Source organism: Vipera berus (assembly GCF_964194415.1).
Source record: "Vipera berus genome assembly, chromosome: 9".
Lineage (NCBI taxonomy): Eukaryota > Metazoa > Chordata > Lepidosauria > Squamata > Viperidae > Vipera > Vipera berus.
In genome coordinates, this window is record NC_138212.1 from 9,443,881 (window position 1) to 9,457,721 (window position 13,841).

A 13,841-nucleotide genomic window follows, 5' to 3' on the forward strand; every position below is an offset into this window, starting at 1 on the left:
CTTTTCATTCTTAAGAAAACGGACTGAACATCTAGGCTGAAAGACCTTCTGATTGAAAACTGTAAAGTGAAATGAAATGATAACTTTCTTACTGAAGAGCAGCATTTACTTATTATCAGTGTCAAATAAAGGTAATGCCTAACAAGGATGCTTGGCAAATTAATTTAGGGCTGCAACCTGTGTTGTCCAAAAACAACAAGAACTGAAGGCCACGTAACACAAATGCAAGATCTCTGAAAGGACGTGCCATATCTGAAATGAGGTGACTTTGGTGATTGTTGTGAGGGTAAAGAATTTGTGAATCTCTTACTTGAAAGATAGATATTACATTGTTGCGGTTGTGATATAATATAATCAGTATTTTTTTCTTCATCCTGAGGTACTTCTAAGCTCTTGGGCATCATTTGGAACATATCAGGACTTTCTCGGGACCCAGTGCCAATATCTAGGACAGAGCTATAGGATTCCTTTCCATCAAACATTCCATTCTCATGGGTATAATCTTTCTCCTGCTCTTTTCTCATTCCTTCGTATCCAGAAAGGCTGAGAGATACAAGCCAAAACTTATAAACTTACAACTTAACAGTTATGGATTAGCCAAGAATCCCTATGCAAATTTAGAAGTTGAGATAGGAAACAAGAAGACCTATCCTGAAACAAGCCTGGAGTATGAGAGAACCGTTGCTTGTAGGTCCATCAAGAATGAATTCTTGTTATTTTGTTTGCAATCATATCTATGGAAAAGTAAAACCTAAATTACAACTTTACATGAAATTAAGGCTTCTGGCATATTATGCCCATTTCAATATATTGTCCTACTCCACATCTGTCACCTTTCACCATTTGACAGACACACATCTGAGACAGGAGCCTCTTCTACACATGAAGGTTGTTCCATAATTTAGAATGCTGACTATGCTAAGGGTTGTTTGGCTTTCTCAGAAAACCCAACTGTTGCCTAATATTTCATTACTATCCATTGCTTTGTAATAGTCTAACCTTAAAATATTCAAAAAAATACAAGTGAGGGGTCCTTAGTGCTCTCTGAGCTTATTTTCTTGCAGACATTTCATTACCCTAACTAGGTAACATCATCAGTGCTAGTAAGGAATGGTGTTTGCTGTTGGTTTATAATCTGATGTCTTGCCTGTTTGGGTGGGTGTTAGGGATTCCTTGGTTGGGCTGTTTATTAATGGCTCTGTAGCAGTTTCTTGATTGGGGTACTGCTTACTTGATTGTTGGTCTGAAGGTGACCTTGGAATTAATCTATGCTGATCTGAGTGCTGATTACTGGTGGAGAAGTGCTGGAATCTTTTTCTCTTTTGGCCCGGTTGGTTGTCTCTTTTGCATAATCTATAGATGTTGTTAATGTCTATGTGTCTACTGATGGCTGATTTGTCAGAATGCCAGGCTTCTACAAAAATACAAGTAATAAATGATGATTGTTTTATTAAATCTCTGAATTAATTGACATATGACTTTTATAATGTTATGCAATGAAGGAGTATGGATCGCTAATGAAAAACAGTGATGATGAGAAAGAGTTAGCCAATACTGTCTATTTTTTTTAGATAAAAACCTATCAGTATCTCCATTATTGTATTGAAGACTATAAAAGACAAGCAGAGTCTAGTTGTCTAGGAAAGGAAAAAAGACTGAAATGTATAGCTGGTAACACTTTTATTAGAAACATAATGGCCGAAAAGATTATCCAAATTTGAAGCTCTCCAGGCTTCTAACAAAAGCCTTTTGGGTCATATCTCTGGCAGAAAATTGGCTAAATAGATGACGGAGTTATGGACAGAGGGAGAAGGGTAGCAGAAGTTTACACTCAGCAGCTGTAGATGACCAGACTGAGCCCGAGGGAGGGGTCAAATGCATCATCAGTCTTGAGTCCCTTAGCACCCACAAGAGATCTAAGTCCAGCCCACCATGAATTCTTTATCTACTGCCAAATTGCTTTAACCATTAGTAGTTCAAACTCAAAGCAGAGACATCACCCTGCCAACAAAAGTGCGTATAGTCAAGGCTATGATCTTTCCAGTTGCAATGTATGGCTGTAAAAGTTGGACCATAAGAAAGGCTAAGTGCCAAAGAATTGAGGCCTTTGAAGTATGGTGCTGGAGAAGACTCTTGCGAGTCTCTTGGACTGCAAGGAGATCAACCCTGACTGCTCTTTAGAAGACCAGATCCTGAAGTTGAAACTCAAATAATTTGGCCACCTAATGAGAAGGAAGGACTCACTGGAGAGGAGCCTAATATTGGGAAAGATTGAGTGCAAGAGAAGAAGGGGACGACAGAGAATGAGGTGGCTGGATGGAGTCACTGAAGCAGTAGGCGTGAGCCTAAATAGACTCTAGAAGATGGTAGAGGACAGGAAGGCCAGGAGGAACGTTGTCCATGGGGTCGCAATGGGACACGACTTTGCAACTAACAACAAGAAGTTCAAATTCTTGTAGAGAGCTTAAGCTTGCAATAAATCTTTATACCGATTTGAACTGTCTGGATCTCCTGATTTCTCTGGTGCTTGACAAAAGCTATGGAATGATTCCCACCATCAATCTCTTTCTTTCTGTGCTTTTATTGTTTATTTATAATACAGACACCTATCATGTGAGGTTACCTCTGAGAATGTCTGGATTCTGCATTCCACTTGCCAGAAATGTTGCATTCCACTACCTCAAATGCTGGGGGGGGGAAAGTATACACTTATATCCATATCAAAAAGAGGGGATGCCAAACATTTGTTCTCAAATAGTTTAGCTTGGAACTATCAACTCGAGATTTATTAAAAGCACATCAGAAGTTCTAATTGTGAAGCTCCTGCAGGCATTTTGTGTATTTGTTGTTTTAAAATAAGACTGCAACCTGGAGAACATTTATTGGTAATTATATGGCGTTGAAATAATTGTTCTCTAAATAAAACAAAAGAGAACGGCAACAATTTAGCATAGCAGAAATGTTTCACTGAATTCAGTGGAACTTATCTCTGTGGGAACAGCTCAACTTGCCTAAAATTTTAAATGTAACTGGATATGTTAGCCTTTACAAATCTTAGTGCCGACATGGATTTCTATCACCCTAAGCTAAACCCAATCATACATTGTCAAATGTAATTTATGTCTTAGAAGTATGAAACCCAATTAATTATGACTTTAATTTGATAAATACCACGTATATTCCATATTTTTTTGTATCAGAGGTTGTCTGATACAATTTGCTGGGGTTGAGTAAGAAGAGTTCATATCAATGTGTAAATGTAATTTAAACTATATGGAAAAATATTTTATTTACAAATTACAGCTGGCACAAATCTCAGCTATTATAATCTGGACAACTACTAGAATGCAACGAAGAAATACAAAAACCTGTATTCTCAACTAATGGTCGTTCTAATTTTTGAAGCCCGTTAAAATATGTGGGCTGCAGCAGTATATTTATGTACACACATTGACTTGGGAGGCCGGTGTGTGGTGTAGTTGGTTAACATAGTGTGGTAGGATGGAGGGTTTGTTGTCACTGTGTGTTGGGGGGAGAGAGCACGGGGGGGGGGGGAGGCTCAGCTAATCTCAATGTACACAAGTTGTACTTTGACAATAAAGGATTATTATTATTTATTATTATTATTACACCCATCTCACTAGGGTTGTTAAATAGCTACGAAGTGGGGGAGGGGGCTTCGCCGGAACCCAGCCAATTAATTCTATTATCCGCTCAGTTGCTGCACACTTTTTAAAAAATTTTTTAATTCTATTTATATCCCGCCCTTCTCCGAAGACTCAGGGCGGCTTACAAGCTTAGCAGTAGCCTTCATTCTATGTATATGCCTGCTTATTAGGGCTTTCACACACACCCCAAGCGGCATTATTACAAAGTCAGCTTATTGCCCCCAACAATCTGGGTCCTCATTTTACCTACCTCGGAAGGATGGAAGGCTGAGTCAACCTTGAGCCTGGTGGGACTCGAACCTGCACTAATTGCAGGCAGCTGGTGTTACTTAAGGAGGCATTAGCCCACTGCTCCACCAAGGCTCTTTTTTTTCATCAGAACAGCTCAAAATTGGCAGCTCCATCTGTAAAATACGCTATGCGCCGTTACAGCAGCGTTAACTCCGATTTTTGTGGTTTTACCATGTGGTGCAAATCCAACCTGTTGAGTTAGTTTATGATTCAATGTATTGTACAAGATCGGACAAACTTAATGGAGCTTATTTTTGCTCCCCAAAGGAGGCGGGCGACCCCTACAGGCAGAGAAAAGCAATTGCGCTGGGGCCGCACTTGTAAGGAGCAAAGGCAGCGAGAATCCCCTCAGCCGCCTCTTATTTTTACCTGCTAGTTCAACGGCAATAAGAAAAAAGGCGCGGCCGCTCCTCGCCGCCCAGCCCAGCCTTTGTGCCTTCCCTCACCTTCCTTCCTTCCCAGACATTTTGAATCACGGGTAGGAAACCTGGGCGGCGATGGCGACCACCGACAGCAAACACCCCGACCAATCCTATCCCGCGTCACCTTTATCGTCACTTCCGGCAAGGAGCTTCCGCTTCCGGGCCTCAACCCAGCGGAGGCTTGCCGAAAGGGGTTCTTTTCCGTTCTCTTTCTTTCTTTTATTTGTGTGTGTGTGTGTGTGTGTTGTTGTCCTGTGTGGGAACCCAGCCCGTCGCCGGTCCCGCTGTTGCCGCCACCAAGTCCACCATGTCACCTGTCGCCAAGGCCGCCTCCGCCAACTTCTCCTCACGGTGAGAGAAAAAAGAAGTTTTCCCCGCCCTTAGCTTCCCCTTCTCTCGCGCGATCGGCGCGCGGGCCGGTGGGCGTGGCCTGGGGAGCGGTTGCCGCGGCCCCGCCCCCACATCGGTGAATGGGGGAAGGGAGAAGAGAGGGCGGTGGGGCGGGGCTCGTCTTTTTGCCGCGCCGGGATAGGAGGAGGCGGGCGGAGCGCGTTACAGGGCGTGTCCGCAACCTGTGGGACTCACCGCCACGTGATGCGGTGACACTTCTGATTCCCCTCCCCCTCCCCGATTTTGATGGCTTGAAAAGAGAAGTCGAATGCAGGCAGGAGGAAAAAGGTCTGAGATCTTCTTCTTCTTCTTCTTCTTCTTCTTCTTCTTCTTCTTCTTCTTCTTCTTCTTCTTCTTCTTCTTCTTCTTCTTCTTCTTCTTCTTCTTCTTCTTCTTCTTCTTCTTCTTCTTCTTCTTCTTCTTCTTCTTCTTCTTCTTCTTCTTCTTCTTCTTCTTCTTCTTCTTCTTCTTCTTCTTCTTCTTCTTCTTCTTCTTCTTCTTCTTCTTCTTCTTCTTCTTCTTCTTCTTCTTCTTCTTCTTCTTCTTCTTCTTCTTCTTCTTCTTCTTCTTCTTCTTCTTCTTCTTCTTCTTCTTCTTCTTCTTCTTCTTCTTCTTCTTCTTCTTCTTCTTCTTCTTCTTCTTCTTCTTCTTCTTCTTCTTCTTCTTCTTCTTCTTCTTCTTCTTCTTCTTCTTCTTCTTCTTCTTCTTCTTCTTCTTCTTCTTCTTCTTTTTGTGAAAGCCTGGACTTGCAGGGTACGTTAGCCCAGGGGTAGGCAACCTCGGCTCTTTTATGACTCATGGACTTCAACTCCCAGAATTCCTGAGCCAGCTATGCTCAGGAATTCTGGGAGTTGAAGTCCATGAGTCATAAAAGAGCCGAGGTTGCCTACCCCTGTGTTAGCCTAACAGGGTTACTTAATTTGTGGTTATGTTTTTATATGATACGTTTGCCAAGGGGCAAGCTGAGGTCTTCCAGGCTCTCAGAGGCTTGAGGAGCTCATCCCGATCTCTCAATTTCTTTTTTTTCCCTAGATCGCTTGGTCAGATTTGCCCTTTGATAGGTTTTGATCTTCTCGGTCTTTTAGAAGATTTCCTTAACTGAAACGTGATTGTGGGCTAGCAGGGTCTTGGGCAATCAAATAAGGCACTCTTCTTTCTCTGCAAATAATAAAGCGGTTGTGGTGACTTCTGAGTCTCAGCAGAAGCAATAAAAGCACTTAAGTGTATCAGAAAGTTGTTAACTTCTTAAATCAAATAACTGGAGTTAAAAACACGTTGGACCTGTAGCGTTGTCATGACTTTTTAATTTCTGTTCTTTTATCCTTGGCCATTCACCTTACTGCCCGGGACCTTTAAGGAACTGAAATCAGAAAATGTCTGATGTGTGGTGAAGACATCCTTGTGTAGTGAGGACAGGTGCAATATAAATATCTGAACTGCAAGCAAGCCAACCATAGTTTGGCTAAAAAATTAGATTGAGAGGAGCGTTGTCCTGGTGATCATGCTTAGGTGTTCCCCTGTAGTATATGTTGTATTTACATGGTGAAATGAACCCTGGTTGCTCAATTCATTTAATTTTCTAGTACCCTTTCACTTGTAATTTACACAATAATAAAATTAGATTGCAGTCCTTTACACAGTTAGGAGTCTCTCTTAATTTAGTGGGATTTTCTTTTGTGAAGATGAATAGAAGATTACATCGTACTGTAGATGGCTTATAAGGAGGTATTTGGTTATACTTCGTTTACATAATAAAATGTTTTTAAAAAGTTAAATAAGATTACAAGAAAAATCTAATTTTCTACATTGAAAGAAATCATTTACTCTGTTTTGACCTTTTGGGTACTTTTTGGGTTGTTGATCTTGATTGCTGAATTCCAAATAAGATGTCTCCTTCATGTTTATATGACATTTAAGCCACAACAGTAGATTAATGCAATATACTAAACCTGCTCTGGAAAGCAAAAGAAAAAAAAAGATAATAAAAGATAAAACTAGATTTGAAATCCATCTATTGTACAGTATTTTTGGTTCAGATTTCATAAAAGTGGCTTCACTATTTCTAAGAATAAAGTCATTTGACTTTATTTATACTTACAGCTCTTCCTGTGCAAAAATATCTTTAGAAAACTGGAAGTTGGCAGACTTTTTATATTTACTGTTGGTTTTGACTTGGAGCTTTTAGATGAGTGGGTTGCTGTCTTATTAACTTCAAAAATATTTTATGGTGGACACTGATTCAGTGAAGTTTCTCAGTAACATTGGAATAAGTAAGAAACACATATTTGGTACAGGCAATTGAAAATTTGAAAATATTACCAGCTTGTTTATGGCAGGCACTAACACATTTTTTCTACATCTTTGATGTAGAAAATTTTAGCATGAGACTATTTCTAATTATAAGGTAAACAAGCAAGAATGAAAATGTGAATAACTGTGAACTTATTTGCCATCACATTGGAAGTAATATCTTAATTTTCAGGCCAAAGGATGGATGACCGAGAATCTCCATAGACATTAATTTTCAGGCCTTTGTTTTTAATCTTATTTTAATGAGAACTTTCTCACTGAAAGAAGCGATAACACTGTAGTTAGGTTATCAGGGAATAAATCCCATTAATCTCCGTGAGTCATGCTTAAGAATCTTTAGGTTTGGGTTGGGTTTGTTTTGAAGTGTTTTTTTTTGGGGGGGAGGATTAAGAATTCTAGAAGCATATGATTGCTTCAGCTAAAATTGATGTTCTGTTGATAGTTTTATACAAAACATGACATAAATTAACTCTTTAAAGCATTCACGAATTAAAATTTAAAGCCAGATTGTTGGTAAATGAATTCAATGCGTTTTGGATAGTATTGTTTATAAATATTCCTAATGCAGTGGTATACTGCTGATAAGGAATCTTACAATTCTGCTGGCAGTACATAAGTACTATTAAATGAAATGTATAAATAAGAAACGTAAAAATAAGATTTTTAACAGATACGCTTTTTGGTTGTAATTTTTCTGTGGTGAGTCAGGGCTAGCCGAAATCTTGTTTTGATTATGCATCTTTCTCTTTGCTTTTATTATAATAAATCTTTGTAGGTCATCAGCTAAGGTTTGTGAAAGGAGTAAACAAGCTTTTATTGCAAAGCCTTAATTTTGAAAGTGTTTCCAAGCAGGTTTACTTAATAATCATTACCTTTTTTTAGGCATAAGGTAAAAATATTTTTTCCTCTTAAATATTTTTGGACACTGCATTATAACAATTTTCTCAGATATTGAAAGTAGGGATTGTAATAATATCACATTTGCTTATATTGGTATTGTAACATTGTATTGTTACATTTTCAATTTACGTTATGTGAGCCTTCCTGGAATTTTCTTGAAAAAAGATGTCATAGAAATAAAATATTTTGACATTAAATTTCACTTCAGCAACTTTGTTTTTTCCATAAGTTAAATCAAGGGTTAGTTGTAATTAGAGAGTAACTATTGGAAGACCCTTAGATTTAAGTGCTTTTGTTGTAAAAGTATTTGGATTTCAATCCAACCCATTGTTTTGTTTAATGCAGGAGTCTTCAAACTTGGCCCTTTTATGACTTGTGGACTTCAGCTCCCAGAATTCCTCAGCCAGCGTCCCTTGCTGAGGAATTCTGGGAGTTGAAGTCCACAAGTCATAAAAGGGCCAAGTTTGAAGACTCCTGGTTTAATGTGTGGAGATTGGGACTTTTTTCCCTTGACCAAGTTGTTTCTTTTAAAGAATTCACCATCATAGTCATGGCTTGGTCTGGAATCATCAGTTTCAGTAAATAGATGGAGGACAAAGAATAGATGTATCAAAATGTCATTTTACTACCTCATTAAATTAGTTGAAATAGCAAAGACAAATTTATGTAAATAAGGCCAGGTAAAAATATTAGTTTGTCTCTATGATATATAACAACTTAGCTTGGTATTGTCTGGCATTTCTTCTGTCAAGGACATCATATCTTGGAAAAAGCAGTGTTCGCCTGATGGTTATGTTATATACCATGATGAGTTCAGTTCTGTAATTCTTATTATGTTGTGATTTTTAATCTGAAGAGGAGAGATTCTCTGTATGCTAGAACATATGGAGGTGAATATTTTATCTGTTATTCTATTTTTCAAATAGAAAAAATAGTGACATTAGTGTTTCTCCTTAAGGTCATGTTTGTATTCTAAAACACCTGTTAAATAAACACACAAACATTTACATAAAAACAAGTTTTCCAAGCTCTTTCATTTTCATCTGCTTGTATTTCATCTGTGGTTTGTATTTCTTTAATCTTCCAATGCTTTAATTTCTTTATTAGCAAAAAAAAAATTAGTAAAATATCAGTAAAAAGAAAGAAAAGAATAGTGACTTGAAATCCAAGTAACAAAAGAAATGCACCATCAGATGTGCCCTCACTTGCATTATTGTATCTGCTGTAGCTTGAGGCTTAATGGGAAATCCTTGCTTTTCCCCATATGTTAGTATAGCCTCCATATATATTGGTAAAGCCAACATATGTTTATAGAATGGCATACGGCTATAAAATGGCTAGAGGCACCAATAGCAAAAACAATAAGCAGTTCCCCAAATACATAAAACATGGATATTGTCTGTTACAGGTTCTGAAGGCAGGAGAGAAAGACACACCCATTCTTCACATTGGAGCACTTTTGAAAAAGCTCACCTCCATGGAAGAGGTACAAGATTTAGCAGAACAGCCAGTGAGTATACAAAAGAAGCAACAAAAGTGAGGGGAAAAAGAGCTTTCTCTTTCTATGGAATTTTCTAGAGAATAGCTGGTGCATCTTATTTTGTTTGCAGGTGTAAAAAACAAAGGAATGCAGCACAGATATGCGATTGAAATAAAGAGTGGCTTGCTAATATTTCAGTATGTAAAACTAGTTATCTATTTTGATGCCATCGTTTGAATTTCTCGGTGTTCTAAATCTCTGCCAACCTCAGTAAGAGATTTGAATGAAATCAATAAAACCCTAACAATTCCGTGCAAATTCTATTCTTTTGTGTTTTGACTGTTCTTTGTAATGTCTTTGGCAACTTATTTAACTATGAAAAATGGAGAATAAATTTTCTAAATAAGTAATCTTTCTATTTATTCCTGTCCATTGGCTTTAATAAAGGATGATGATAAATTAAGATGCCTTAGGTTAACAAGCAGCCATTTCATCTAAAATGTCAGTGAAAAACCATTTTCATAATTAACATTTGCATAGTAATTGCTAGTAGCAAGGCAACTGTCCCAGTAAAGAGTCTCTAGGAAGAACAGGAAACCTATAGCAAACACATTTTCACTTTCTGTATTTCACCTCAAATCCCCCTTACAACAAACAGATCTTTATCCAACTCTAAAAGGAACAGGAAGGAGCAATGGACCTGAAATATTTTGGGAGCCAAAATAGCTGTGCTTCTTTTCAGCAATCACAAAATAGATTTTTGCAGCATTAATAGATGCTTCTTCAGTTAAAGGCTGGATGGGAGTTTTTCTTGTTTTGAGTTTATCTCTGTAAAGTAAAAACCTAGTTTGCAACAACTCATCATGGCCATATGAATATAAATGCAAGCACAGGATTTTTTGAGACCATATTTAGCATATGGTGGAATATTGCTTTTGTTTAAGAATCAATTGGAAATAATGGGAGAAAATGGTCCTTAGCTGCAGCCTATCAAAATAAAAATCGACCTGCCCTCCACAGGCCAGAATATGAAAGTTTCTAAACCTTGATCTTTCTGTTCAGACAGATTCAGAAAAAAAACAAAGGAAGTTTTGACTTTATTGAACATTGTGAAATCCTGGTTTCCCCTTATGAGAGTGAGCCATGACAAAACCTGGACGTGTGTATTCTTTTTATTTACACAAGCAGAGTTTTCCATGAAACTAGACTTTGTTAGCTGTAATTTGTGCAAACTGGTCAGTAAGAAGATACCTGGTTAGACTTTGGCTTATTTATTTATTTATTATTTATTTATTATTTTGACTTCTATACCGCCCTATTCCTGTAGGACTCAGGGTGGTTTACAGGGCAATTAAAACCATACAATACAAAAGTTAAAATAAATTTAAAACAAGTAATTAAATTTAAGCCCCAAAATTAAAACTTTAAAACCCAATTAAAAACCCCTCAGTCTAGGTAATGTGTACGGATATTGCTGGGAATTAAATTTAAAAAGAGAAACTGTCCTTTTATATTCAGGAAAAAAAGAAGAGTATAGGAATGAGAGAAGTGTGCAGACCTAAACATTGCTGTCATAAATCCTCCTTCCTGTTATGTTTGAACTCATACTGTTGTTCATAGAGTTTTTATTTGCTATCATATTGACTAACTTCATATAATACTTGTCTCTGCAGATAAAAAAGGCCAAGATGCAGGAATCAGGAGAACAACTGTTAAGGTGTGCAATTCTTGAATTTTTTTTTAAAAAGAAATTAAACAAACCACATCTAATTTTTGTGGCTTTCTGACCTTTTTTTTTTCCAAAAAAATGAAAAATTGTGATTTGGAATGTATTTCCTTGTTTCTTTCATTTAATATGGACTGGACATGTCCGTTAATTCTTATCGTCATCTTCGGCTCTATAAAGTTGGTCACTTCTGTTGATATTTCACTGAGGATGAGGGACTGAGAAAAGATTTGAGCCTTCACATTGAATTTTAAATTTCATTTAGCATCTATGCCTAAATTTCATTTAGTGTCAAGATTAATTAAAGGTAATGCTGAATAAACCATAACTTGAACTACCTTATTTGTTTAACCAGTTCTGCTAGCAGGAGGAACTAATCAGAAAAATTGAAAAACGGTCTTGTGATTATTTCAGAATTTTGGCTAAAAGATACTTATAAATGTGAATATTGCATGTAGTTTTAAGACAATTAGCATGTGTTTAGGATGACAATATTTAATTGATGTGACAAAGATTAAAAAGTACCGGTACTTCATTGTTTGACTTCATTTTTCAGGCAAGTGAGCAGCACAGACAGTAATGATCAAAAGCCCGAATCCTCAAGTCTTGCTTCAAACTTGTCTATATCCAATCCAAGTAAGTGATTTCTTCATTTTCCAAGTTGATTAGGAGAAGTATTAGGCATTTGGCACCTGAATTATGTCTGTAACGTGGTCCTTTTATTTGATAGTTTGATTTGGTATCATTTACCTCCAGGGCAGTGTTGGGCAGCTTACAATATAATAAACAGAATAAATGAACAATGCAATAAAAAGCAAAGCATATAACAGAAGAATCAGACTAAAAGAGGGGACACCCTTACAGTTGCCATGGATTTACAATTTTTTCAACTGTATTGCTAAGCTAGGTTTTTAAAGTCATCTTCTTCCTGCAATCCTTAATATTTAAAAACTTACCCTAAATTTCAAAGTGTGAGCATGAGTAAACATAAATCTTTGCAAAGTGTCCTGAATTTGCTGGGGTGATGAGATTTCCACTGCAGGGGCAGCTTGACTCTTTGTTGAAGTAAAGTTGCCTGTTCTAGTCTTCTTCTGCTCACTTGCTAAAGCCAGAAGAATCTTTTGTGCAAGTTTTAGACATGTCATTTCAGTTCCTGGCATGCATATATTAACCTGGAGAAATACAGTATGTTCACCACCAAAGATCACCAAAGCTTTGGATGAGCTATGCCAAACGAGATGAACAGACATCTGCCACAAAACCTACTAAAATTCTGCATGGCAGAGAGAGCAAAGTAATATGGAAGTTTTGATCTTAGAAATAGCGCAGGAAGCTTTAAAGAATGTTTTGCTTGAGCCTTCATTAAATGTTTCTTTTGAACCTTTGCACAGACCTCATGTAAATTACAGTTAAACACAGCCATACGACATTAATGTCATGGTTAAATAGTATTAAATAGCGTTAAAAGTGTGAAATAACTTTCAAGGTCATTTTTAAATGTTGTATTTTGCAGTCATGCCATGCACTGACTACATCTCAAGGTCATCAAATGACTATACCTCACAGATGTATTCTGCAAAGTAAGTTGAACTAAGTTGTTTGCTTCTCCACAATCTCACAGCAGGGATCTTACTGGAAGTTTGGTTCATGTAGGTGTTTAATGATATAATACAACCAGTGCTTTTTTTGTAAAAGGAAAAGGTGCCGGAACTCACACATGTCATACAACCCGCCTTGCCTACCCTACAAGGTTCCATCCAAAAAAGGTGCCGGAACTCCGTTCTGAGCGTTCTATGAGAAAAAAAGCCCTGAATACAACATTATTTTTTTTCTTAGTTTGATGGCATCTTTATGCATAGGTCCCAAAAAGGAACTGTCAGGCGCGAGTGGCTCGGTTCTTTGAAGCCTCTCCAACCTTTCTGACTAGTTGGGGATATTTGGCCTAACAATTACGGTGCCCCTTCATGGCCTACCCCTCTCTTGCATGTACATATACCCAAGACTGAGCAAGCTTCTAATAAATATTTCTTAACTGGTATCAGTCTGTAATTTGGACTGCATGGAGCTTGGGATGGTACAGGACATAGAAAGCTTCACCATTCTGTGCACAGCCCAGAAGGAAGGCAGAGCATTCAGCCTATACATTTAGGAGGTGACATGTTGTTAGTTGTCTCTGGTTCTCTGGCAGCAGTGATGTTACGCAAATCTGTACAGTTTCCTTCCTTATCAAGGGATGAAGTGTTGACACTATTGAAAGAAAAAAGAAGGTAAGGGGATTGCACCCCACCTTTGCTCTTTCCATGGCTGCTGTTTGAATAGTATTGGGATACCACTGAGTTGCAAGATGAGAGTTTCCCCTCTTTATGTAGCAACATTCCACATCAACGTGGTGTTTTTCTTTTGCTTTTTACCGTAGGCCATATGCTCACGTCCTTTCTGTACCTGTTTCTGAAACGATGGCCTCTTATTCTGGGCAGACTCAATATCAAACACTACCACAGTCCCAGACATACGCAGTTTATCCCCAGACAACCCAAGCCTACGGACTACCTCCTTTTGGTAAGGTTGGCCGGGATCTCTAGAGGGCCTTGCAGTCATCTGAGACGTTTTGCTCTTCTGTGTAAGGTGCACTTTCTCTAAAGTGCTTTTTACAT

At 37.9% G+C, this 13,841-nt stretch overlaps 1 protein-coding gene across 5 annotated transcripts in view; it reads left to right on the top strand.

Annotated features, from left to right (window-relative positions):
- The first annotated feature begins 2 nt into the window (after positions 1–2).
- Positions 3–13,841, top strand: part of EYA3 (EYA transcriptional coactivator and phosphatase 3) — a 29,408-nt gene continuing 15,569 nt past the window's right edge. Inside the window, exons 1-6 of one of the 5 annotated variants that reach the window (XM_081334264.1) lie at positions 624–687; positions 9,390–9,491; positions 11,135–11,178; positions 11,744–11,823; positions 12,701–12,767; positions 13,604–13,746. In XM_081334264.1, the coding sequence (XP_081190390.1) occupies positions 670–687; positions 9,390–9,491; positions 11,135–11,178; positions 11,744–11,823; positions 12,701–12,767; positions 13,604–13,746 (454 nt within the window). In that variant the 5' untranslated portion in view covers positions 624–669. Of the gene's footprint in view, positions 132–623; positions 688–4,546; positions 4,733–5,030; positions 5,060–9,389; positions 9,492–11,134; positions 11,179–11,743; positions 11,824–12,700; positions 12,768–13,603; positions 13,747–13,841 lie in introns of those variants that run through there. The other 4 variants (XM_081334265.1, XM_081334266.1, XM_081334267.1 and 1 more) reach the window with 4 other exon arrangements.